The sequence below is a fragment of the Trachemys scripta genome, chromosome 2 (assembly GCF_013100865.1).
Source record: "Trachemys scripta elegans isolate TJP31775 chromosome 2, CAS_Tse_1.0, whole genome shotgun sequence".
NCBI classification, from domain to species: domain Eukaryota; kingdom Metazoa; phylum Chordata; order Testudines; family Emydidae; genus Trachemys; species Trachemys scripta.
Window position 1 is genome coordinate 130,746,869 of NC_048299.1, and position 27,607 is coordinate 130,774,475.

The window sequence follows — 27,607 nt, forward strand, 5'->3', positions numbered from 1 at the left end:
GTCTAGCTCTCTGCTGGGCCCATGTTGCAGGAGAGACAGTCACCTTGGACTTGGGAGAAGTTAGAGCAAGAAGATCTAGAGAAAGCCCTGAGCAATAAAGGGGACACAACACCAGAGATCCAGGAAGCAGCCAACCGGTGGCCAATCAAGCAAAGCCAAAAGCCTGTCATCACTAACAAGTTGTTTGGAGTATAACTTAGAGACTCTAACAGCACTGGACCTAAATTGTGAGAGACAGAAGTGAGAGAAACCCTATAGGTTTTCTGTAACACTGTTAAGCTAGCGTGGACGTTGCACAGCATGGCTTTCTGTGCTCATCAGGGAGTGTGCTTGTATTTCAAACCTGCTAGCAACAACTGTGTCCATGCATGGTTGTCACTAGCACAGGCTCAAGAGTATGCTGAGCATTAGTATAAACACTTCTTTCATCGTATGCCAAAATAGTAGTTGTATTTACTATGACCATCCTCTTCACCACTTGCTTTGATACTGAAGTCTATGTCGAAGGCTGTGTTACTCTCTTGGCTGGGGGTCCAGTTTCCTCTTCAAAATGAGGGAAGAGAATTGTCCTCAAAATATGATGAAGGAAAAAGTCATAGAAATGTAACACTTCTCCACAACTGCTTGTTAGAATTGCTTCTAAACAGACCCTTGGTGCAGAAAGAATGGTCTTACAAAAGATATGTTGTACGCATTGGTACGCTGGCCATTTCTGGGATGATGTGGGTTCAGAAAATAGTTTCCATTCTACAGGAGACAAGCTAAGAGACTCATCAAGTAAAGCTTTGTCTGGAACAGGCTCAGCTGCCACAGCCCAACCCCAAGACAAGATTTGGAGACATTTCTAGTTGATTTAACTTGGGTTTGGGAGAGGGAAGGAGGAGGGGTGAGGGACAAGTTGCGGGCCTGTGATGTTACTATCAGTATTCGCTCCATGGAAAGGCATGATGTAACACAAACCAAAACCCTGAAACTCAAATCCCCTCTCTCATGTGATTATTTTTCCACTTTAAATTCAACAGTGAGCAGTAATAAACAAGGATCGTCCAGGAAACAGCTGCTGACTCCAAAGAGTGCGATCAGCATATCTTCAGTGATTCAGCATTCTGCTACATTCACAAACCGCAAATTCATGCTAGCACAGATGAATATGCAGAGAGAGAGAGAGAGACGGCTGACTGGTAACATTTTTATTACTATATCATCACTGTCCATGCACCTTATTGCTAAATTTTGAGAAACAGTCTCTATTTGTAGTTTTGCAGATGCAGTTGTGCAGTTCTTAGTGTGCACAACAACCAGCAGCCTTCAATAGTAGGATTCTGACAATGAAACAACTTGATTATTTTGGGCACAAATCAATTGCATCCACAAATCAGATAAAAAAAATCCTGTGATATTGTAAAAATTGAAAGTTGTTGCGTTTTTAAAAAGTGCCCACTGTTAAGTAAGACAACAAGTAACAAAGCTTAAAGCAGAACTTGAATGGAAATGCAGCTCAATAAGGGAAAAGTAAAACAAAGAAATACACTTTGAGCCTCCATACTCCACAAAAATCTTTTCCAATATGCAGGGTTTAAGTAGTAAATGTTGAACCAGGGAAGCTCATCTTTTTTTGAACATCCAAGATAGAGTAACTAAGTATATTAATTAGGGTAATTGAGTTACCTTGCCATGGGGAGCTCACATCATCTCATAGAGAACGTATACCAGAGATTCCAGAATTTGGTCCTCAGTCTTATTCAAGCTAAACTATGGGTGCAGGGGCTCAGCTGTTGTTTCACACTCCAGCTTGGGTGAATGAGCATCTAATTATTGTTCTCTGGAAGAAATGCAGAACCCTTGTCCTTTCCCTATCCCTGCAGACTTATTTTAAAACAAAAATTGGTGAGTGCTATAGCGGTGCCAATAAAACAACAAGAAATAAAACAAAACCTTTCTGTTGCAATATATAAGGCATGTAGGTTACCCACTTTGTGCTATTCTTCTCTTATTTGTTTTGAGCAAATCAAGAAGCAGAACCCCTCTGCCCCACTGCTTCTTCCACACAGGCTATTTTAGAAGATGAAACTGCCTTAAGCTTCATAGCCAAAGCGAGGGAGCACAGAAACCCAGAAGCAGGGCACTCCTAGAACAATGGCTGCAGAATCATCTCTTGGCGTGACTACTTGGCTGTTTAAGATACATGGGTAGGCACCATATGTTGATGAGATTCTGCTAATCTGAATTTGGTGTTTGCAGCTTCACACATGTGCAGTAATTTTTTGCTTCAGATTGAAACTAAAAAGAGTTGACAAGTGACTCCTTACCGTTAACGAGAGAGCCATGCAGACAAAAGTGAATTTCTTGATATGCGTTGCTGTGACTGTGCTGCTGGTGTTCACCAGTTTATTGCTGGGGTTATTCTAGGGTGAGAGAGAGAAAGAGATAACAAGCATTAACATGGCTCCAGACTGCTGTGGAGCTGACAGCACCAGGGTTATAAGGGGGATCTCACTGTCTGTGTGCATAGTTCTTACTTTTTTTTTTATTATTATTATTATTTAGCTTCCAAACAGGACACTTGCACAAGCCACAGAATATCTTTCCATGTGAACTGACAATCGTTGTTCAACTGGTCTCTCACAGAGTTTACTAATTGCCTCAGTCTGCTAAGTGGTAATGCCTGTTTAAAAGTTTTAATGATTCTTTTTAAGGATACTGGTGTGGTGTTGGCTATCTTTGCTTAAAGCTTGAAGGACACTATCATAGCCAGGAAAAATGTTATCTTCCCTTTCCCCCCTGTTCCCGCATCAACACAGAGTGGCACAGCATATACACAGCAACGCAACCTCCCCTGTCTCAATACAGATCCAATTAGCCAGGGAGTGACGAATATAAACAAAGATCTTGGAACACCTGGTGCTGCTAATTAAGTCTGATGAACTGTACATAATTAGAGCTGCTAGATCTTCCATCCTGTACATGGATTCTGCACTCACATCACAGTGGCAGGTGTGCTTAAAAAAAAAAAAAAAAAAAAAACAACAACAACCCCCATTCATTCCCCAAAGCACCTAAAACCAACAAATGAAGCTAAAGGTTTTATACTACTGCCTGGGAACACATCCTTATGATAAATTACATAAATGAGCTGTGATAGGGGAGCACAGAAACCCAGAAGCAGGGCACTCCTAGAACAATGGCTGCAGAGTCATCTATTGGTGTGATTACTTGGTTGTTTAAGATACATGGATAGGCACCAGAAGTGATAAGATCTCTCATGTAGTACAATATTTACTCAGCCTTGATGTAGTTCAAGCAGAAGAATATCAAACTGGCAGTCACCTGGTGTGGACAGCTTGCTAAACCTAATCTGAGAAGTCGGAACTTGTGCAGACCCATCCAGGGGAGTGTCAGACATGAATGTGGGACAGATTAAAAGCACACTGACTATTTCAGAAGCTTTTGTACAAAACTCAGACTCAAAACTTTCACAAGTGATTACTTAACTTACGGAACCCCATTCTGCATTGGGATGCTCAAGTTGCACTTTGATGCCCACATACAAATTGGCAATTTGTACAAAACCACTTCTAACCATCAGAAGGGTAAGGCTCTGGAACAGCCTCCCAATAGAAGCTGTTTGCCCCCCAATGCCGGATTAGTTTTGAGAGAGAGCTGGGCAAATGAATGAGTGAAACTATATGATGGGTTTGTTTTTGATGGTAGGGGGCAGAGTTCAGGGCTGGGGCTCACTTCCAGTTTACATCTCATCTTCCTAAAAGCTCATGCTTTGGGATTTTAGCTGGCTACCTGGAAGGATCAGGAAGGGATTCCTTCTTCCCCACCCCCAATGTATGCTTCCTCTGAAGTGTCAGAGATTGCCACAGCTGGAGATGGGAATTGGACAGAGAGGGCCAGGAGTCTGAGGTGGCACCGAGCATTCTCTCTCAAGTGGTTGGTTCTTGCTCAAACGCTCAAGATCTAACTGATCACCACATGTGGGGCCAGGAAGGGATTTCCCCCCAGGCCAGTCTTAAGCAACAATAGCTTCCAACAGATGCATGAATATGAACAGGGATAAAACAATTATTTTTCTTGACCCTCTGAAGACTCTGTGTGTGTATTACACAACACCCAAAAAAACAAACAAGAACAATAGGCTGAAGCATTCACAGCCAGAGAACAGATTTTTTTTTTTTAAATAATGGTTCCTCTATACCCAGCCTGTGTCATGCCACCTTGCTCTTCAAAAGGTATAATCTCAACCCTAGATTTACTTCGCAATTAGATCATACCTGTTTGATTCCTATCCTAACTCCTTCCCCACATGAACTTGTTCTTTTGGATACTACCTGCTGGCTGTGACAAATCATACTAGCTTCTACTTGAACTGTGGACTCTCAATGTTATCAAATAAAGTAAAGTTATAGAATCATAAAAATGTAGGGCTGGAAGATATTTTGAGAGGTAATCTACTCCAGCACCCCATACTGAGACAGGACCAAGTGAATTTAAACCATCTCTGACAGGTATTTGTCTAACTTCTTCTTAAAACCTCCAGTGACCCAGTCAACCTGTGGAACTCTTTGCCAGAGAATGTTGTGAAGGCCAAGACTATAACAGGGTTCAAAGAAGAACTAGATAAATACATGGAGGATAAATCCATCAATGGCTATTAGCCAGGATGAGCAGGGATGGTGTCCCTAAACTCTGTTTGCTAGAAGCTGGGAATGGGAGACAGTGAATGGATCACTTAATGATTACCTGTTCTGTTCATTCCCTCTGGGGCAGCTGGCATTGGCCACTGTCGGAAGACAGGATACTGGGCTAGATGGACCTTTGGTCTGACCCAGTATGGTCGTTCTTATGTGATGGGGATTCCACAATTTCCCTTGGTAACCTATTCCAGAACTTGACTACCCTTATAGTTAGAAAGTTTTTCTTAATATAGAACCTAAATCTCCCTTGCTGCAGATTAAGCCCATTACTTCTTGTCCTACCCTAGGTGGACATGGAAACAATTGATCACTCTTCTCTCTACAGCATCCGTTAACATATTTGAAGCCTGTTATCAGTCTTCTCTTCGCAAAACTAAACATGCCCAGTTTTTTTAACCTTTCCTCATAGGTTGAGCTTTCTAAACTTTTTAATATTTTTGTTGCTCTCCTCTGGATTCTCACCAATTTGTCCACATCTTTCTTAAAGTTGTGGTGCTCAAAACTGGTCAGTACTCCAGCTGAGACGTCACCAGTTCCGAGTACAATGAAAATTACCTCCCTTACCTTACATGCAACACTCATGTTAATATGTCCAAGAATTGTATTTTTGGCTTTTTTGCAACTGTATCGCATTAACAACTCATGTTCAATTTTGATCCACTACAAACCCCAGATTCTTTCTTGCAGTTATTCCTCATTCTGTAGTTGTGCATTTGTTTTTTCTTTCCTTCCTAAGTGTGATACTTAGGATTGTTTTTTCCTGAATTTCATCTTGTTGATTTCAGAGCAATTCTCCAATTTGTCAAGGTCCTTTTGGACTCTCATCCTGTCCTCCAAACTACATAAGCCTATTTTCCACTCTACCTATGACCGTTCAAGTCATTAATGAAATTATTGAATGGTGAAGTTTTTTTTAGAAAATGAAAGCTCAGATATTGCCCAAATCCTGGTCCCACTGTAGTCAATAGCAAACCTCTTATCAAGTTTAGTGGCACCAGGGTTTGGCCTTGTATGTAGAGTCTCCATATCGTCTCATTGTTGTAACTTGCACATGCAGTACACTGAAACAATGAGTTTCACGATATCGGTACTGATTGTTAGCAAGCTCCACAACCCTTGTCCTAATCCACGCTGGTCCGCAGTTTGTTTAGTTTTGTATTGCTGATCTAGAGTACCGCTAGGTGTCTAACAAAGATGCTACCCAATTTTCATATTATAGTCTCTATTCAGCAGGATGTCCCTGAATAGGTCTATATATTGAACTTTAGTTGGCATGAGAGTCTTGTCCTCATATAAATAAAGTTAACAATTGTGACTGACTGCTTATTTTAAAAATTGGATGGAAGTGTGGTGGATGAAACCAAATAGGGCTTGATTACTTACATCTGTGTAAGTGCATACATGCCCCCACACAAAAGTGTTTATTCACCCTGGATTGGGACCAAAGGAATTCAGGAGTGTACAAGTAGCTGGGGAATGGAGGGTTGTCATCATGTAAATTAAGTGTTGGTGTAGGTATGTAGGCTGTTACCAGTGCCAAGTCAGAGCAAAATGTAATTCAGACTAAAACATTAAGGGGTTTTTTGTTCTGTTTTGTTTCCTCAAATCAATTCCAGGAGCAGTTCTGGAGTTCTTATGTAACTTGCTGAACTCCCGTGAAAATTCTCATTCACCTTGATCAGTTAAGTCCATAGTATAGAAATAATATATGGACTGTCTGCTTGTTTTAGCCTGTGAAGTAACCTTCGTTTAACATTTAATATGAGCAAATTAAGCTAATCCAGTCTGCAGAAACAATGTAGTGTCAAGAGAACAGCCTAACTTTGAAGATGAGACTTGAGTTCCTCAGCTGCTGGATATTTCATGAAGATGTTCTTCATTAGGGAAATTGCTAAATTAAACTGAAGCTACCACTGAAGTTTTTAAAAACTTCAGAAATATGGCAGTTATCTATGTTCAAAACAAACAAAAAACACCCAGGACCTCAAATCCGGGAAACTGAGAGGTAAGGTTAAAACTAGAAATAAGACCAATTCTTGAAATTACAGAAAGGCACAATTAATGCTAATTCAGAGTTTAGGATTGTCTAAGATGTTAAAATAATACATTATAGATACAAAAAATAAAAATAGAGGACCAAAAATACATCAATCAACTAATTCAACATGGTCTGAGCCATGCTTGTGTGTGCGCTCTCTCTCTCTCTAATATATACACACACACACGTGGAATAGGGGATCAACTCTGAGGTGGCAAAATTACTCAAGACAGTTAAGTTCAAAGATGCTTCTGAAGAGTTACAAAGGGATCTCACAAAATTGGGTGACTGGCTGAATAAAAGGCAGATGAAATTCAGTGTTGATAAATGCAAAGTAACACACATTGGAAAAAATAATCCCAACTATACATACAAAATAAAGGGGTCTAAATTAGTTGTTACCACTCAAGAAAGAGATCTGGAGTCATCATGTGTAGCTCTCTGAAAACATCCACTCAGTGTGCAGTGGCAGTCAAAAAAAGCGAACAATGTTAAGAACCATTAAGAAAGAGATTATAAAACAGAAAATATCACAATGCCACTATATAAATCCATGGGGCCACCCACACCTTGAATACTGAATGAAGTTCTGGTCATCCCATCTCAAAAAATATGCATTAGAATTGGAAAGGGGGCAAAGAAGGGCAACAAAAATGATTAGGGGGATGGAACGGTTTCCATATGGGGGAGAATAAAAAGACTGGGCCTGTTCATCTTAGAAAAGAGACAACTAAGGGGGGATATGATAGAGGTCTAAAAATCATGAATGGCATGAAGAAAGCAAGTGTTATTTACCCATTCACATAACACACGAACCAGGGGACACCCAATGAAATTAATAGGCAACAGATTTACATCAAACAACGCACAGTCAACTTATTGCCACACAATGTTGTAAAGGCCAAAAGTATTATTGGGTTAAAAAAATTAAGATGGTCAGGGATGCAATCCCATGATTTGGGTGTCCCTAAACCTGCAAATGCTAGAAGCATCTGGCACTGGCTACTGTTGGAAGACATGATACTGGGCTAGATAGACCATTGGTGTGGTCATTCTTACACACACACACACAGTTAAGGAGAAATGGAAAATATGGAGATTAGTGTATGAGTCTTCTTCCCTTACGCATCTTTTACACTGTTTTAACTCTTCTGCTTTCTGCAGACTATCCTTAATTTATAGTGGTGTAAATCAAAGGAAAATTGGGTCTAGAACTACCATGAATGTGAAACAGGACTCCAAAGTATTTACCACCATCATACAACACAAATACTCACCTTGTCAAAAGCAGGATACACGGCTCTAATTTCTGTCAACCAGCCATACGGCATGTGTCCCACAGGGTATGTAGCTGTCAGAATTGCCACAGCCTACAACAGGAGAAAAGAGAACATACTTACACTTCAAATCTTCAGACAGCATAAAGAAACTAACCTTTTATCCAATTTTCAGTTACTATTGACCTCAGTGCAACAAGAGACAGGCAACCAAGAGGGCAATCATTACATCAGGAAAACAATCATAGAAACAGTTTTTCTATGATGCATTTCAGACTCAGGGAAAATTCAACTTGGGTGAAAATATATGACTTAACTGTGTGGTGTTACCATCACAATAGTACTCTCTGATTATATTGTAGATTTTTAATCTGTTTATTCACTCATCAATGAGTTGATTTTTTCCCTTTATTCTTTCTACCATGTTGATTAATTATTCCATCTAGTGAGGCTTACATACACTGCACTAGAGTAAATTGCTTTTTCTATTAATTGTATTCCATTATCTTCATTTTTTTCATACAATTTTGTTTTAATAAGTTCATAAGTAAAACAGTGGAAACAAAATTATTTAATTAAAAAGAACTACAGCAATGTAATTTGAAAACCTGCAGACTGACTCACTTTGGATGTCAGATTGACTGTTTTGGGCTAGAGGGACCCTAGAGACAGAAAACTCTGCTTACTCCTGTACTAATCAATTGAAATCAGACAAAAATAATCCTAGATTGTTGTTTTTAACACTAGAACCAGCTCATTACCTGAAATCTAAGAAAACTAAGTCCTCTAGTACTTTTGCAAGTACCATTTACATAAATGAGATACAAAAAAACATAACACCTCAACGGATTTTAAGATTGCTTTGTGCTGCTGATGTTTATGTTTTCGTCTTTCCTGAGGAAAAAGTCAAATTACTGTATATATAAGGAAACATTTTCAAACATTGAAACTGACTTTTTTTCCTATGGAGGCTGGTGAGATTTTCCCAACACTGTTCTGGCCACAGTTGGCCCAGATAAGATGGGGTAGTAAAAATGTCCATCATTTCAGTCCTACCCTTCTCAACTGATGTATCTGGGTTCACAGGGGAAGATAGTTTAGGGAGATTCTCTTTAGGCTCCTTCTAATGCTGCCTTGAAACTAGCAAACTGTCCCTATAACTTTCCTCTTCCTCAGAGCCAAAGTAGGTGTCAGTTCTGTGAATCGCCTGAGAACTTGATAATTTTACTATTCCCACTCCAAGAGTTTGACTGTATGGGGTCTGCAGGATCAGGCCTTCCTTGTCTTGTTACGATTCAGCTAAATTTAGACTCAGTTGGGTATGGATCGTTAGTGGAAGAGAAACATTTCTTTGGTCTGTACTACTGCTCTCTCAGGAGCTGTTTTCACAGCAATTAGACACCGGCAGCTGGCCTGGGCCAGCTGACTCGGGCTCATGGGGTTCAGGCTGCGAGGCTGTTTCACTGCTGTGTAGACTTCTGGGCACGGGCTGGAGCCCAGGCTGTAGGATTCTGTGAGGTGGGAGGTTCTCAGAGCTCAGGCTTCAGTCCAAGCTCAGAAGTCTACACTGCAATGAAAACAGCCCCGCAGTCCGAGTCCCACAAGCCCGAGTCAGCTGATATGGGCCAGCCACAGGTTTTTCTTTCCTGGGTAGGCATATCCTCAGTGTTTTGGTCTCCTAACAGAGGAATCAGAAAGGGCTTATGGGGCTAATCCTGCATGACTTTAATTCACGAAACACCCACTGGGTGCACAAGCAACAGAGAATCTGTTTCTTGTCCTTTTACAGAAACTACTGTTAACAATGCTGAAAGCATACCCTTCATTTGAGATCTAATCAACTTTAAAAAAATGAGTTAAAATAGCTTTAAACCCACTTCTGCTGCTAACCACCCCATACCAGTTTTTGTGATTATCTAATCACATTTTGCTGTTAGAAATGGTTCCTGTGGTGAGAAAGACCTACATAAATGGGAGAAAGTGGCTAGCCAGTCAGCTTTACCCCTTGCCCGGTATAAAGTGCTGTCCAATACATAAAGTAAACTGGAAAGATGGGGAAAATATTTTTTATAACCATTTAGTTGTTACAATACTGTTTAGCGTTACTTGTACCAACAGTAGGTAAGATATATCAGTGGTATTTAAGTTGGTATTCTTTTAGTTGCAAAGAATCTAGCTTTTTTTTTTACTCTACCATCTGTTTTCAGTAGAATCTCTCATATACCGGAAAGCTGATTTGATTGAATAGTTATAGAAATGATTTATTCTTTACTTATTTTGATAACAGGGCCCAGCAATAGCTCAGCCCACTGTTTAGCACCTCTTTATGTGTACTAGAGTCTCTTCGGATTAATTTAGAGATTGCTTTAGCATTTAAATATCCTCCAGGATTTTTAACTTGAGTGATGGTGTCTCAATGCACAGGCTATGACTCTCCTACTTTGATAAACGTATATGAGATTTTAACATGAATGGAAACCCGCAAGTTGACAACCTGGTTAAAAACAAAAAACAAACAAAACAAAAAAAAACCCAGGAATCAACTGAGGCATGTGGGCTAGTTACCCTCATAAATGTGTTCACACTGTATCTCCTTCCAGGCACCCCATCTCTTATAGCCAAACATTGAGAGCTGCTAACAGGGAAATTTGAAAACCCTTGCCTATACTCAAGCCTAGTGTATGGCAATTGTCTATGCTGCCAGCACTTCCCTTTTCAGAAACCAGAGATGAAAAGCACAATTGCTGAGAACGAGGAAGACCCAGTCAGCCACCAGCTACAACTGTGACATGCTTTTGCCATTAATAGTAATGAAAGGCAAAAGATCTATTCAACAAATGTTTAAGTGGCATATCTAAAACCATCAACAGTCGGGAAAAGCAAAGGAGAGGTTAGTTAACCTATTCTGTTCCCTTGTACTGAAATGGTGCCCGAGCACTCCACTGGACTAAGCACAGCACAAACACATAAGCAGTCAAAGTCCCTGGCTTGAATAGCTTACTGTCCTAAAATAGTTAGGCCCATTCCTGAAAGCACTTATACACATGCTGTCAATGGAATTTCTCAAGTGTATGAAAAATATAATATAGGATCATATATAGGGCTGGAAGAGACCTCAAGAGGTCTTCTAGTCCAGCCCCCTGCACTGAGGCATGACCAAGTGAAACTAGACCATCCCGGACAGGTGTTTGTCTAACCTCTGCTTAAAAACATTCAATGATGGGGATTTCACAACCTTCCTCGGTAACCTATTCCAGTGCTTAACTATCCTTTATAGTTGGAAAGGTTTTTCTAATATCTAACCTAAATCTCCCAGTTTAAATGGATTACTTCTTGTCATACCTTCAGTGGACATGGAAAACAAATATCTGTAGGCTATCAGGTCCCTCTCTAAATATGCCCAGTCTTTTTAACCTTTCTTTATAAGTCGGGTTTTCTAAACCTTTTATCATTTTTGTTGCTCTCCTCTGGACTTTCTCAAATTTGTCCACATTTATCTTAAATGTGGCACCCAAAAATGGACGCAGTGCTCCTCACAAGGGTTCCATAGAACAGGACAATTACCTCCCGTGTCTTACATATGATACTCCTGTTAATACATCCTAAGAAGATATTAGCTTTTTTCACAATTATATCACATTGTTGACTCATATTCAGATTGTGATCCAGATCCTTGTCTGCAGTAGTACCGCCTAGCTAGTTAGTCCCTATTTTGTAGTTGTACATTTGATTTTTTCCTTCCTAAGTTTAATACTTTGTATTTGTCTTTGCTGAATTTAATTTTGTTGATTTCAGAGCAATGTCATGATCACTTTCACCCAATTTGCATTCTACCTTCAGATTTGCAATCAATTTCACTCTGTTGGCCAGAATTAAGCCTAAAATGACTGTCACTGATGCTTACTCCCTACAGTTTCTGAAACAAAAGTTGTCCTACATACATTCAAAGAACTTACTAGATATTTTGTGTTTTTTTCTATTACTTTTCCAACAGATGCCTGTGTAGTTAAAGTCCCCCTTGTGTTCTGGATATTTCTGTTATTTGTTTTAGAAATGCCTCATCCACCACTCCTTCTTGATTTTCACCTATAGTATAATATAATAATATATGGAGATATACCTATCTCATAGAACTGGAATGGACCCTGCCTTCACTAGCAGGACCAAGTACTGATTTTGCCTCAGATCCTTAAGTGGCCCCCTCAAGGATTGAACTCACAACCCTGGGTTTAACAGGCCAATGCTCAAACCACTGAGCTATCCCTCCTCCCATAGTAGACCCCTACCATGCCATCATCCATGTTTCTTTTCCTCTTTCATCTTCACCCAGAAACTTTCAACTGGTCTTCCTCTCACCTCCTTCTGGATCTCAGAAAGAGTGTATATATTCTTGATGTATTAAGCGATACCTCATTCCTTCCCCTCCTGCCTCCCCGTCCTGTCCTTCCTGAACAAACTATACCCCTCTATACCAATATTCCATTCATGGGATTTATCCCACCAATATATATGTCCAACAGGGCCATGTTACTATGTCTGTGAAAACCTTAACATTAGGACTTTCTGTACATCCTTCACATTTCAGAAAGGTAGGAGTCTGCATTTAGTTTCCTAGTTTTTTTCCCCCTTATTGAAAAAAACAAAGGGAAAAAAAAAATCACAAAAAACCCTAATCCTCCTCCCATTTAAATCAATGGCAAAAATCCCAGTGATTTAAATGGGGGAAGGACCACATGAAGATGCACACTTTCTGTAAGCACAGGATTTCGTGTTGCAGTTACAAGAAACCTGTGCCTCTGTGGACTGCTTGAACGTCACCTCTGATGAGTATTTCAGAAAGTGAGCACTTAACAGAGATAAAAGAACTGGTACCTTCAAGATGTTAAGCAGGATACATCTTTGGGACAATGGAGCCAAGAACTGGCCTTTGGAACCCTACTTCAATCAGTTTAGAAAGTGCCCAAGAGGTAGACAGGTATGTATGTGTATGTGAAACAACCCAAGCACTCACATCCCAGCCAGGAGCCTGATTCTTCCATGCCTTACCTCCTATACAGTCACTTACATCTGTGCCAAAAGTTAACAAATCATAATGGTAATGTGTCACAACGCTTTGCATAGCTGTAAATAACTATGCAAGAGGCAACCCAGTGGGGAATGAGACCCCAGACAACTCTCCTGAATTCACCAGGCTCTGGAGCTTCCATTGCCTGTCACTGCGCACATCTTGAAACCCCAGGATACTTGACTGGAATCTGTGGTCCCATGATGCATTTAATAAGACATTGTTTAGAGTGGGATGTAAGTGGGACTGGAGGCTTCATGTTAAGAGGCAGAAATTAGGCCAACATCTTCCGCTTGCTTTTAAGCATCCTGGGGAAAATGCACACTTAGCATTTGCATTTGAGACCGCTTTCCCCTGTTCCTATGGATGAGAGGAAAACACATCAGGAGGTGCTGTATATGGATGGGAATGAACACCCTGCTTCCTTAGAAAATGTAAGCAAGGATGACTTCTTTTGTGTGTGGAATGCAGTACAACCATAAAACATTTCAGTACAAAATGGCACCCAGCTTTCCAGGGATTCACATACCTCTGTGGCGGCAGAGCTGCCGCCCAGGTCCCGGGAGACAAAAAGGTTGACAATGGGTCGACTGATTCGCTGAGTTGCCAAAATTAATGCCAAAGGCCACCAAAAACTCAGCATCTTCCTTATTGTAGCATCTCCCTGCAGCATAAGAGAAACAAAGTCCCTTTTGAAACAAACAGGCAGGACAGAACCAAAAGCACAACCAAAGGATTTTTTCTCGCTTTTCCCACCCCTCAGTTGACTCGCCTCATTCAAAAGCACACCAGAGCCAGAGCCATGAAAATGCAATCTCCCACGTTAGCGATACAGAATTAAAGGTAGCTGTGCATTCTTAACAGCCCTACTAGATCTGAATAATTGATGTACAAAGTATTTGCATAATTTGTCCTGGCAACCAGTTATAAAGGCATTGATCTGCAGTGAGGGATTTGTGAATTACTGCACGACATTCAAGGAAAAAAAGAGGTGTTCTGACACACAGCTTCCTCACACAGGGAGGAATTTCTCAGAATGTCAATTTCCAATGTCATCCTTGTAGCATATAAATACATTTGCTGTGCTAATGATCCTATGTACTAATATAACATTAGCAGGAATGTGCTTAGCGTAGCCATAGAGGTACTAACGTAAGGATACATTATACCGCTCTCACACAGGACACTGTCGGGTAGCTGCCATGTACACGGTCATTGCATTGGTATGCACAAGGGTATGTTTGAAACTAAGCGTTATGTGCTTTTTTTTCCTGAGGGACAGAAAGCATACAAGCCTCAAACACTAGCTAACCTGATTGCACTGTAAGTCCTACCAGGCATTAAGACATACCCCCATCTCAGGCCCACTGCTGTCAGGAATAATGTCATGTATATTCTTGTAGTAGCCCAGGCATAAGGTGGTACATCGGACCAGTGCCCCCATGTACAAGGATAAGATTGGGATAAGGAGAGGCTCTTTGCATTCCAAGTGACTGTGAAGCAGAATGGCTACAAAAACAACCTAAAAGAGAGAAGAGGAACAAAACAAGTAGACAGGTTAGGGGTTTTCTATTTTAAACAAAGGGCCCAGTATTTCCTGCTGTACCCAAAACCAATCCATCTCTGACACTGCCACACAGATGCAGACTACATTGTGGTAGTGCCTAGAGACCCTAGTTAGGGATTAGCTCTCCATTGTACTAGGCGCTGTACAAACGAGAAGAATAAAGACAGTCCTTGTCCCAGAGAATTCACATTCAGGATTTGACACCAGGCTATAGGTGGACAAAGTACTGGTAACGGGGTCAGGTGCAGGTAACCATAAGGATGAGTACGTTTGCATGCATTTAGTCTTGTTGTTGGGAGTGAGTTCCAGGTGGCCAGTAGCCTAACCAGTTCCACATGGTGTTGACCCATTTTGCTAGGGAGTACAATTTCAATAGCAATTTCTAAGTGTCTCTTTTTTGAAAGTCATATTAAAAAGAACATGGACTTCTTTGACTCTTTAAGCAAGTCAAATATGATTTTTCAGTATTTAAAACTCAGTGGTTAGAAGGGAATCCCACTTCAATTCGAACTTTGCACTGGCTTCAAGCAAGATAGCTGGGTTTTCTCTTGGCATAATTCTAACTGGTAAACTTTAATACTAAATACCAAATCCCAGGAATACATCAGATTACGGTGAGAATCAACCCCACTACACTTCCTGGATTTTAGCATTTAAGATAATAACTTTAACTCTTTCACATTCATCACAGAGCCTGAGCATCCCAGTTAAATTCCAGAGGTCTCCAGTGGGAAAATTGGGAAGCCTGCTTGACATGGTTCTGTGACTGAAAGAATGGAAAATGACTCTATTGGCAAGGGCTGGGACTACAATGAGTTCTGAATGAACACATGGCGTTGGGTTTGCTTACTAAATACATGGTTCTGTGGTACTCAATACATCCTTCTCTCATTGGTTTTATATTATGTGCAGACAGCGATTACACCTAATGTATGTCTTGCTTTAAAAAGAAATAAACACTAAGTATTTACTAGGCTGGTAATGCTGTTTATAGGAGGATTGCAAAACAGCTGATTTAGGATGGTACTGTGGAAATTTTTTCAATGAAGTTGCTCATCCTAAAGCTGCTCAAGAGAGGAATTAAAGAATTAAAGGGCTCAGAACAAAAACCATCAATCACATCTTCAGGACTACAGGTAAAGTTCTTATTAAACAGATGTTACTACTGCTTATGTTCACTTTGCTAGTGTCAACTGATGCAGGGAAATCCAACAGTCAGTGATTTTGCCCTTCTGGAAATGCTCTTGTCCCGTAAGTATTCTGTTATAGAAAGAGGAGATATTGTGGAGTTCATTTTCAATGGCCTTACACCTTGTTTAGTCAACTTGCCCTTGTGCAAAGTGTGTGTGTATCTAAAGTACTGCCAGATTAAGATGGTAGTGTTATAATCTCTTTGCTCAGGTCTGAATGACTAGACAAGATGCAAAAACATGGAGAATGAGGCCTAGCTGGCTACATTCTGTTTTCATACTAGTCTTATACCACTGACTTCCAAGGTCACTCTAGAATGAGATGGGAGTCAGACCCATTAAGTGGATTTCTTTGTTATTAAGTTAGCTTGTTATAATTACCTCTAACTTATATTAATTGCAGAGATTTCACTCTACATGGTATCCAGTGCAAAAATGAGTATCTAACATAGGGTAACAGACCAAAAGGTTTAACCCTTCAGTATATGATTGTTTTTACTTAATAGAGGGAAGGTGATCTATAGAACTGAATGAAGGATTTAGAGCCCAGAGCTCTTGAGTTCAGATTCCCTCTGACCTTGCACGAGTCACATGCTCCGTCTCTGCCTTCACTTCCCCCACCACTAAATGAGAATGACAACACTGGCCTACGTACCAGGTGCTGTGAAGCTAAATTTGTGTAAAAGTTTAAGCGCTTTAAAAATGAGAACTGCAATATCGGTACTCAATATCAAACATGAATTTAAATGACTTTCCACAATGGATGTCTAGTAAAGTGCAGAATGAAGGGGACATACGTTTAACACATCACTCAGGTAATGGAAGTTGAAACAATGCAGGACCCTTCCTAATAATGCACTGCAGCACCAACGTGTTTAAGCTAAGTTCTGACTGCAGTTTTGAACATGAAACATTCAGGGCCTGTAACAAGAATATTGCTTGCTGAGCTATCCTCACACTCGGGAGACAGCATATGTTATTGCAGTATGGCTGGAATTTCACCAAGTTAATCAACAAGTGCATCATTGAGGGATGAAGGGAAAACTGAGGAATCAAATATATATTTTATTGCCGTACAGTCTAAGGCCCCACTCAGGATTTCAGCCCTATTATGCTAGGAGCTGTACAAAATATGGTAAAAGACAGTCCCTCCCCCAAGAGAGCTTAAAATTTTTAGTAACATTCGTAGAAAGGTACCATGTCCTAGAACACATGTCAGCCATTGTGTTTCACTGAACTCCTGTCCTTTCAGGAAGGGCATAGCTGCAGTGAGACATTGCATTAAACCAAGCCATCCTGGCTCCCCATTCCTGGAGTTATCTGACTTGTGAGGAAGTGAGAGCAGCCTCAGCTACAACTGCCACCGAGGGGCCTCTATGCAGTGTGGACTGCTGAAGTACAGCACACTCCAGGTACAACCCCGCTGCTGCCAGCATGCTGGGAGGAAGGCGTAAAGCAGGTTGTAAGCCGGGGAGGAGTTTTGACAAGCTGGAGGAAACCTCAAATGCTTGTTTAGAGTAGCTACAGGGCTCCAGAGCGTGGGCCAGGATCCGGCCTATAGTGCAGCAGGTACAACTTTTGCTGAGATGAGTCATTACCTGAGCTATGACATCTGAGATGGAGGCACATCCCACAAGGAAACTGTGCTTGTGTTTCAACAGAATGCCAGCATGGGTCCAAGCCTGTAAAGGACAGAATTTTGTTTAGAAAGTGACCAACCTGGATACATCTATTAGGTTCAGGTTCCGAGCCCTGACTACTTTCTTACTGCTAAACTTTACACAAACCATTTATGAAGCTCTTGCCTGCATCTGAGTCAGCCTCTCATGTGAATCTGAACAAATCTAGGCCAATAATACAGAGACGACACTGCAGCTTTTAACTCTTTGCCAGGGCTGGGAGAGAGGCTCGGTTTAAATGACTGTACAGTAGCTGCTGAGAAGGGAATATAGTAATGAGAAGCAGCCTTTATTCCTGGTGGGGGCAGGGGAGGGTGTTATTAGAGTTCTAACAAATCCAAGTAATAGGTTTTCTTTTTATTCACCAGCTTTCATGGTGTATAAAATGTAGCTCTGATCTCACTGGCTAATGGGTATATTGAATATTGCTACAAAATCCTGCCTTTAAAAAGTAACTCACTGATGCCACTTCTTTTCATACTTAGTTATTTGGCGAAAGTGACTGGGGTGTAGGTATACATCAGTAGCACAGTCTGTAAAATCTTTAACAGAGCAGAGGAATTACTTGCATGGGCAAGCTCTCCTTCAATGCCTCTCCAAATACCTGTCAAATAGTTGGGTTCTATAAGCTGGGAACATCCCAGAGAGAAGTGACAACTAAAATTCAGTTCTGAGCCAGACACTCACCATGGCATCCATAAAAGGGAAGGCAGCAAGATAAAGGAAGGCCCGTCTAGTTTTACTTCCCACCGATTCATCCACATGGTGCAGCTTGTTAATAATGTAATACCCCAAATCGCTATACGCTGCAGAAATAAAAGAATGGCAAAAAAATAATTTGGTTAAACTGACAGATTCTGGCTGGGATGTTCAAAAGCATGTGTGAATTAGGCATCTAACCTCTAGGCACTTCTGAAAATCCCACCTTCTCTTCCTAATCAGGGTTTTTTGTAGTGTCTTACGAATACAGCCTTTCAATGTATTTTGCAGGTACATATTAGAGAATAAGCTTATAAGTATTCTTAAAAGTTTATAAAACACATAGCACCATATAACACTGATAATATTACCTGTCAAACGTGTACAAAACAGTGAAATCACATGATGAATTATAAAGGCATGCAACAAACCCCCCCTTCACCTTGTCCGCTAATTGTTTCTACTGACACGTGTTCCAACATTGCAAAACCTCTGGGGCAGCCTCAGGTGACTGTCACTTTCCTTCCATGGTTTAAGGGCTAATATATCACAAGGCTAGAAATGGATTATCTGTGCTAATGGAAACTGCACAATTCCAACTTTTCAGTGGGCAATGCACCTGTTTCTAGTCCTGGTTCATCCTTAGGTAAGAGCTATTTTTAAGATGTTTGTTAAAGTGGCTTTGAACATCACAATTTTAGAGGTTTCTAAATGTGACACAACTTCCTTTTCATTTAAGGCCAATATAGCTGGACTCTCAATACTAGATCCTAACATTACAGGTGGGGAAAGAAAAATAAATCCCAATAATTATTAAAAACTACTATACAGATGTATAACCTTACATTTAAAAAAAAACTGTTAAAAGAGCATTAAGGTTGACAAGTCATGCTATTATTGCAATTTTTTTTGCATACCTTTCACTATATTACAAAAGATATACATAGATACTTAACAGCATGTCACATCATTTATACATTTGCTTATATTATCCAATTCATGTGTGTTAATAACGGTGGTCTAATCCAGCTTTGTTTTAGCCTAAAACCAGCTATCCTAGTGGAACTGGCAGGTTACTCAAGAAGGAAGGAAATTTGCTTACACAGCCACAAAATCTCAGTTTTGTTGAATATAGAACAACGTTTGAGGACAGTCAGAGGAACTGAGCCTAGCATTGTTTTGCAATTACTGAGTGATAACACAGTCACAAGGTTAGGGGATTCAAAGAGAGGTTTATCTCTCATTATAACACTCTTCTAAAATGATGGGCAAGTAATGACAACTAGATCTAATGATAGAAACAGGAATAGGGGCAACATATTTCCACCAGAAGGCTAGGAAAACACAAAGCAAGATAAACAAATAAAACCTCCATTTTATACTTTGTTTTCTAGTCCTTATGAAATTTCTGCTCTCTATATTATTATGGCCAGGCTTGCAGTCTGTCAGGTCACCCTAGTAATCGCCAAGCTGCACTTAGAGTCACTCCCAAACAATCAGCCTAATTGCCTTTTGAATAGTACCAGGGAACCATTCTGTAAAATAGAACTCTAACCTCACTTCCTGAGTCCTGGCAGGTCGCCTCTGTTCTTTTGTCTTAAAATATTCATTTTGTGATCATTTTCGCATATCAACTGATACCAGCTGTGGCTATTTTTTAAAAACAAATATCTATGTGTCCACTTAACTTTTCACTCAATACTTTGTAAACAGTGTGTGCTACCTACAGATTTTTACAATTCCTTTGAATGCTGTTGCTTTCATTGCAGAGCAGCACCTCATGTCTGCTCCCTAAAATAAAAACTGACTTGAATGAGCTTAAGTATCAGAGGGGTAGCCGTGTTAGTCTGAATCTGTAAAAAGCAACAGAGTGTCCTGTGGCACCTTTGAGACTAACTTTCTGTTAGTCTCAAAGGTGCCACAGGACCCTCTGTTGCTTTTTGAATGAGCTTGTGCAACTTTGGAAGAGACGTGAAGAACATATTTCATTACACTGAGATTCTGTGAGGTCTGTGTTAGGTTCCATTCACACCTATAGACTAAAACCATGTGGTGAGACAGCTAAAACTCTTGCAGGAGCTACAGATTGTTAAGTTCCTTACAGGGACAAATATCCTCTTGACCCTGTCCCTTCCTGCCCTTTGCACCCTTTGTGTCCTGTGGACCCACTTCTTGCAGAGGGGCTTCCATGAGCAACTGAGGATGGAGAGGCAAAGAGGCTCTCCGCTTTCTCAGCCCTCTCTTTTTTCTCCCTCCTCTCTACTTCCATAAAAGCAAGCAGTAGGGCAACCCTCTTGGCTCTGGAAGATATAGAGATTAAAAAAAGAAGTGCATGGTCACAAAAACCTCGATTAGTGCCCAAGGACTGGATGAGCATGGAGTCGGAACCAGCCTTACTCCTGGACATGTGTGCTCCAACACAGGGTTGGAGCACGTTGGCAGGGCATTATGGAGAGGCTTGTACAGCTTCTGCCCAAAAAGGACCTATTCCCTAGACAGAGCACTTCACTCTCTAGGGCTTTCAATCTGGCATGTTTTACAAGCACTGAAATCCCTTAATGTTAGACAAAAACCTACTGAATTTTTGACATTGTTGTTGAAGTCATAACAGCTGAGCTTAATGTTAGCTTTAAAACAGTTAACCTAATTTCCACATGTAAGTGAAAGGTGACAAACACTTTTGGTGATGTTACTAAAAAGCTGTTTTCATCCTTAGAGGATATCAGCAGGCTGCTCTTGGCTAAGATTTACTGATAAATATTCAGGCATGTGTCTCTCAAATGTGAATAAAGAACTCTCTGATTAATTAGAATGTAACCTTGACAAGCCAGCTGAACTTATTATGAAGCACAATATAAAATTAATAATACAGCAGCCTGTTTTGTTCTCCCGTGATAACTCATACAATTTCTACAGATTCACTTTCATATGTCTACAAGTCTTGCTGCTTGCATTTAAGTAAAAACTCTAGCTTGGCTCTTTGTTATACGAGTCTGTTCAGAGTCATAAGGACAGGCATTTTCGCTATTGGATTTATCTGACTAGTGGAATATCGTGCATATAAATCGAACATCTTCCCTATGGCTGCTTCTATAAAACACCAACCAATAGCCCCCACACAGTCGACATCCCTGAAACAAATGCACAACTGAATATGCTCCTGGAGCTTGGCTGACCCATGCATAAACTGTATTAATGACAGCAGAGTCTTAAATAAATGGCACCACTGTTAAGTCGTTCTGGGGTCATCCACTATCCTGCACGTTTTTCTTGTGTCACAAAGGAAACAAAAAGAACCCTCCCAGGAGGTGCTATCGTTAATGTTCAGACATAAAGCCACACATAAATATTAGCTCTACTGGGAAAATATCACAGGTGGCTTTGGATTAATTGATGAATTCTCTGGATATAGTCCATCTTCCTACTTTGATGCCAATTTTAAAAATAAACTGTTCTTGTAGACTTGTGAAATGAAAAACTTCTTGTCATCAGGTAGATGTGCCACAAAGTTGGAATACTGTATTCTTTGAGCTCTTCAAAATCTGGAAATGCCTGAGGATTTCTCAGACAGCTTAATGCCTCATAACACTCTAGATATAGCTGTTCCAATTTTAAAGTAAGATTCATTTTAACTGGCCAAAAAATACACCAAATTTGAGTCTGGGCTCACTCCATTCCTTCTCTGCTCTGTGACTATGTTGTTGAGGAGAAAATGACTAAGTTAATTAGCAGAAATGTAAATTGTTAATTTTAGCTACTGCTACAGCAACATCATCTCAGGATGTCAATGCATTATATCCTTTTTAATGAGTTCTGTCTTATCACCCCCTGCAAAGTAGGCATGGATGATGATTACTTTAATGATAGGCTAGGTGATTAGAACAAGAATCCCACCAGAAGTCTATGAAAACTAAGATTAGAATAACCTGGATAATCTGACTCACGGTCAGGTCAGTGTTCCAGTCTATGCTACAGGTGGCAGAACACTTGGTATCAGCTAGTCAGGTAGCATGTTTAGAACTTGACTGACCACAAAAATGGTGCAGTTAACCTTCATTCACACACACTATATTTTGGCACTAACAACTATTGACCGTGTTAGCTGGAAACCAGGCCCTTGATCCTTTATACACCAGTCGCTATGCATGTGATTAGTCCCATGGAGTCCAGGGGGATTATTAACAACTGTAAAGCCACTCTCTTGTGCAGGTGCTGCAGGATAGGGGCCTGTGTCTGCAACCACAATGGAAAATGAATGGCATTGCTACGAGCTTCTAGGGGATTCAGCCTGCCATCAGTTAGCCTGGCTGCTGAAGTTCTGCTTTGTGCTGAAGCTGACAAGTGACACTTCATCTACTGCCTCACCAGGAGCAAAATGGTGGCAGTGTGCATTTGCAAGAGGAAGGGGATGTAGAGGTGTCTACTTAGTCACAGGGACTATGACTTTAGCTGCATCTCCAAAGCTACTGCTAGTTTCTGTCATTCCTAGAACTTCAGCAATGGCGAATGTAACATATGTTCAATTGAAAAGAAATGGCCAGAGTGTTATCCCAGCATCTTGAAACTCCTGCTGAGAAAGGGTGCATTAAATGGCAACAAGTGCCAAAACAGGAAATCTGACAAGCAGAGCCCTGCATGGATACAAAATTTATATCGGTATCTGATCCGCAAACATGGTCCATGGATATCCGCAGATATAAAGCGGATATCTGCAGATTTGCAGAGCTCTACTGATAAGAGATGAATTGTGCTATTGTGTCTACAGCAAAGGGGAAGATGCAGAATGACCTATCATGGAGCTAGTATTAAACAGGTCCCAGTTAGTACAGAACAGCTGCCAAGTAGCTGATAAAATGGAGAATTGTAATATAAATGAATCCCCTTCTCTTACAAGTTTAATATTGGTAAGATGTAGCAAATTTTTGTATGCATGCAATAAATGAGACCTCTGTTGTATCATATTCCTTCTCTCACAGCACACGGTTCCTTCCCAGATGCTATTCCTACAAAATACTCAGAAGTAAGTCACAGCTTGTTTATACCCTAAGATGTAACAGACTTCCCACAAAGTTATGCTTTAATTAACTGGTGGCGGCAGCTGACCCCAAAACATCACAGGATAAGGAATAGAGCACACATTTTAATGTCTAGCTCTAAACTGAAATGGCCAGTGGAAGGATGGTTTTGTGGCTAAGGCATTAGACTGGGACTGTAAGTGGGAAGGAAATGTGGTTTCAATTCCCACCTCTGACATCATTTTCCTGGGTGATCCTGGCCAAGTCACTGACTTTCTCAATTCCTCATATTACTTGCCCAGGGTGTGTTGTGAAAATTGTTGGTGAGGCTCTCATACTATGGTGATTTGGGGGGTGGGGAGTGGCGCAGAAGGTGTAAGTACAAGATACACACAGCTTGCAGATGGGAGTCTGGGTTGTTTGGCTCAGTTGGACACCCACATAGAGGATTCCTGTGGCTCATGTGAAGGGCTAGAAAGGAGATCCTGGTGGAGAAGGAAGTAAGTGAGTTACAGGGTTGAAGCGGTCTATTTTGGCATTGTAAAGGAGTGGGGGCTGCTCTTCGTCAGTTCTGTCTGAGTGCTGCTGATAGACTCAATCATAGCTGCAAATGAGCATTTCCTTCTCCACTGCCACTTGTTGTCTTCTTCCCTCTGACTCTTCTTAGCTAAGAACAAGACTCTTCTCTTGTTCCCTAGGGTTTTTTGTTCTTCCATCGTTGAGTCTCACACTCCATGAAGGACAGACATGTCATCCTCCCTTGTTCTTCACCTACAGACTACATCAGAGAATCTCACTGCAGTCTGGAGATATTTTTTTTCATTTGTTGAGCATCGATACCCTGGGCCTTTTGCTTCCTGGCAGAGGTTTGTGACAATCTCACAGCTGCTGAAGACCAGCTGCCAGACTGTCACTTGGTTCCTCCTTCTCTTCTTCCCCCCCACTCTGGAGGTTGTACATCTGTGGGTCAGAAAGGAACAAGCAGGTTTTAAAACATGTTCAAAGGGAACTTGAGATATAACTTAGCAGCATCACAATGATTTAGTGCTGGGAATCTGACTAATGCCATTGTCTTGGGTCCTCCTCCACTCTCAGAGGTGGTCTTCATATATTTTCAGGCATATACATGTTAAAATATTGCAATGCTCTGTACTTCAGCAAACCTCGGGTAACTCAACCAGCGTGTTTAGAAATGACTACTCACAGCCATCTTTAACCAAAAGCCCCAAGTACCTAAGAAGCAGTCAATCTATAGCCTTCAGCTTGGAAATCTGGCTGATTTATTGTGAGTCAGCAGGAACCCACATGGCTTAAAACCAAAATGAGATGGATCAGAAAAATGAACTCTTCCCAGATGGTAAAACTGCCCTCTGTTCAACCTGGTACACAAACTGGACAAGGTGGACAACTGAAAGACCATCTCAAGGCTGGGTGAAAGATCCAAGCCAAGAAATCTTATGGCAGATCTTGCAAATGAATACGGGTTTACAACACTGACTGCTTATAATCTTCAGCACAAAATCCTGAGCCACCCTCATACATTGAGGTGGCCTGTGGATGTCAGGGAGATCAATGAATTAATTTCACTGATGGTTTTTTAACTTATTAAATTAGTGACAGGTTGACCTTGGCAAAGGGCTATTGCAGCCAATAAGCACATTGCCTACATACGGTCATAAAAACAACAAAGGGTAAAATTAGCCTTTTAATTAGCATGTGGGGCCATGGTCTTAACACGAGATGTCTTAACATTGGGTGCCTGTTTCTGAGTGTTTAAAGGGTCATAGGGCTGCTAAGCATGATTAAAAGGTGGCACCAAGCCAGGAGATAACATCAGTGGACATCTGTTCTTCCATAATGCTCTTATGCAAGTACAGAAAGTACAAGGGCAGGGCCTGCGTGATGACTTGCAGGGCGTGTGGTGGTTGAGATACTGACAGCCTGACAATGAACAATGGGTCCATGTGCAGGCCACCTGCTGTAGCTCCACGTACAGCGATAGATATTGCCATCAAACACCTGCCTAATTCCCAGAAAACAGCAGGCCCCCAGATGGCTGCCCAAGTCCATTCACATTCCATGCATTCCTTCCCCTCCGACAGCACATAGACACAAAGAATACCAAACACTATACCTGTTACAGGGACTTCACTTTCTTTCTCCTGCTCAGTCTCCTCTTCATCATTTTCCTTGTTGCAAGGGCTACATCAGTCTCCATTCTGTGAGGTGGGTTGGAGGTTGTTTGGGGCACCAGAGCGGATAGCTCTTAAAGATGCAGGAGGTCCAATTTCTGCTAGGCTCTTGGTTGTGGTCTAATGTTCTCAGAAACTAAACCTTCATGGCCTTGAATATTCCATCATACTGGCTGATACTCAGTTCAATATCACATTTGGTGAGTCTTGCAGAAATCTGCAAATATTGTTAACTTCTTCCTAGCCAACTCCAGGTCTATTTGTATATTCTCCCTGCTCCAGTCAGGGTCCTGGTCTCGCTTGCCAGTGGCTCTTGGGTTTTGCAAGATGTGATGTCTGTAGCAGCTGGTGCAAGAGTTTAGCTATCCACCAGAAATGGACAATGAAGCTTTGACTACGGCTAACAGAAGGTAATACTGGTTATTTTTAAAGCAGCCTGTCTGATCCTCTTTACTACACAGTTTATCATTATGAAATGGCTGACATGGGGGAACAGATACTAAGGTGCTCCTACTGTGATGTGGGTGGCAATGTAAGTATCTACTAAAGGTGCTAGGAAGTCCTGATTGAAGGAAAAAAGCACTTCTTATAACACATTGGGATGGCCTCCTACAGAAAAGAACTGGGAAACCCATTTACACAGACGAATCTCATCTGCACAGCAGTATGACAGTGCTATGACCGGGTTCCAGCCTGACAACTGTGCTACTGCCAAACACGGATGAAACAGGCCAGCGGTAAGTTGAGCAACCACACACTGGTAGGAATGGTGTATATTTGCGCATGAGCAAGAACTACAGATGGAATTTACCATTCTAAAACAGTGACATTTTGTAGTCTAGACAGAACTCCAGCCACAAGACAATCTCATAGTTCCTCCTAAGTTTTCATTTCTAAGCGGGAGGAGAGCTACAGGTTAAGCAGCTCTGGGGGATGGGATGGGAAAGCAAAGTCAACCAGTCATCCAGTACCTTAAGTAAACAGTGAGAAAGGCTTACCTATCAAGGTATGAAATACAGCAGCCACCGCACCAGCCACAACCATGCACAAAACGGCTTTGGTCCTGTCTCGTTTGCTGTTCACAAACACCAAACCCACATTCTTGAAGTCACTCATTGGACCTGTGAAGAACTTCATAAGGGAATAGGCCAGCCCATAGCTGGCCAGCATTTCCACAGCATCTTCCTTAACAGCTGCGATACCCCTGTTCAAGGCCTGTTGAAATACAGAAAAACAAAGAATACTTCAAAATGTAGACAGCGTCTGGAAAAAAAATATGATGCAGGCTGTTTCCATAGAAACAGTTTACCAAAAGTTAAGTCATAACCACTTTTGATCTGTATTGACTTGACATTCTTCCTGCATGCACAGATATAAAGTGACTCTGAAACATCAAAATACATACTGGCAAAGTGCATACGAAAACTTTTCACACACTGTACAGTTTCAATTTACTGTGCTGCACAGCTCTATTGTATAGCTGCACGGTGAGACAGATACCAAGTGTTCCAATTTACAGTGGTCAGTAAGAAACTACAGAGGATTTAAACACAAAGTGTTTCATGAAATAAAACATTAGTAATTTGTTTTTAAAGTTATCAAATGGAACCCCCTTATACTGAAGTGCAGTACTTGAACAACTTTACTATGTGAAATGGATCACTGGGCAGAAGGCCAAAAAGTCCCATGTGAGGACTTAGGTGTGACTTTAGTAATATATAGTCCAGGTTAGCCTCTTGCAAAGGAGAATGAAATTTTACCCATATGCAAAGATACAAAACTGGAACTGCAGCTGGTCCATTACAATGCATTGAAATTACTTGGGGCTTAAAGTCCATTTCACTGTAAAAGGAGTTGCGCTATATTCATGTTGACCATGAGTGGGTACCTGATTCTACACCCATGGTGTTCTTCCTCCCATATAATTTCATGTTTCAAAATAAGATTGAGACGCTGCACCCCTTTATTAAGCAAAATTCTCAACTTATTAAAAATAATGAAACAAAATATCTGTATTTCAAGTTGTTCTTATTTTGAATAGTTTAGCAAATACCTTGCAGATACGGAGGAAAAAAAAGTGTCCCTCCTGCCCAAATCTCCAATAATTTAACAGATTATCTTCATATCTAAATTGAACCAAGAGAAAAATGCCAAACATTTTCCTCAGAACTCAGGAAAAGAT

The 27,607-nt window shown here is 40.9% G+C and overlaps 1 protein-coding gene across 3 annotated transcripts in view; it reads right to left on the reverse strand.

Annotated features, from left to right (window-relative positions):
- Positions 1 to 27,607, reverse strand: part of ANKH (ANKH inorganic pyrophosphate transport regulator) — a 146,767-nt gene that overhangs the window by 29,255 nt on the left and 89,905 nt on the right. For all 3 annotated transcript variants that reach the window (XM_034761562.1, XM_034761563.1, XM_034761564.1), the window contains 7 exons: positions 26,424 to 26,640; positions 18,207 to 18,325; positions 17,439 to 17,522; positions 14,435 to 14,605; positions 13,613 to 13,747; positions 8,019 to 8,111; positions 2,310 to 2,405 (listed from right to left, as the gene is read on the reverse strand). In XM_034761562.1, the coding sequence (XP_034617453.1) occupies positions 2,310 to 2,405; positions 8,019 to 8,111; positions 13,613 to 13,747; positions 14,435 to 14,605; positions 17,439 to 17,522; positions 18,207 to 18,325; positions 26,424 to 26,640 (915 nt within the window). The remainder of the gene's footprint in view (positions 1 to 2,309; positions 2,406 to 8,018; positions 8,112 to 13,612; positions 13,748 to 14,434; positions 14,606 to 17,438; positions 17,523 to 18,206; positions 18,326 to 26,423; positions 26,641 to 27,607) is intronic.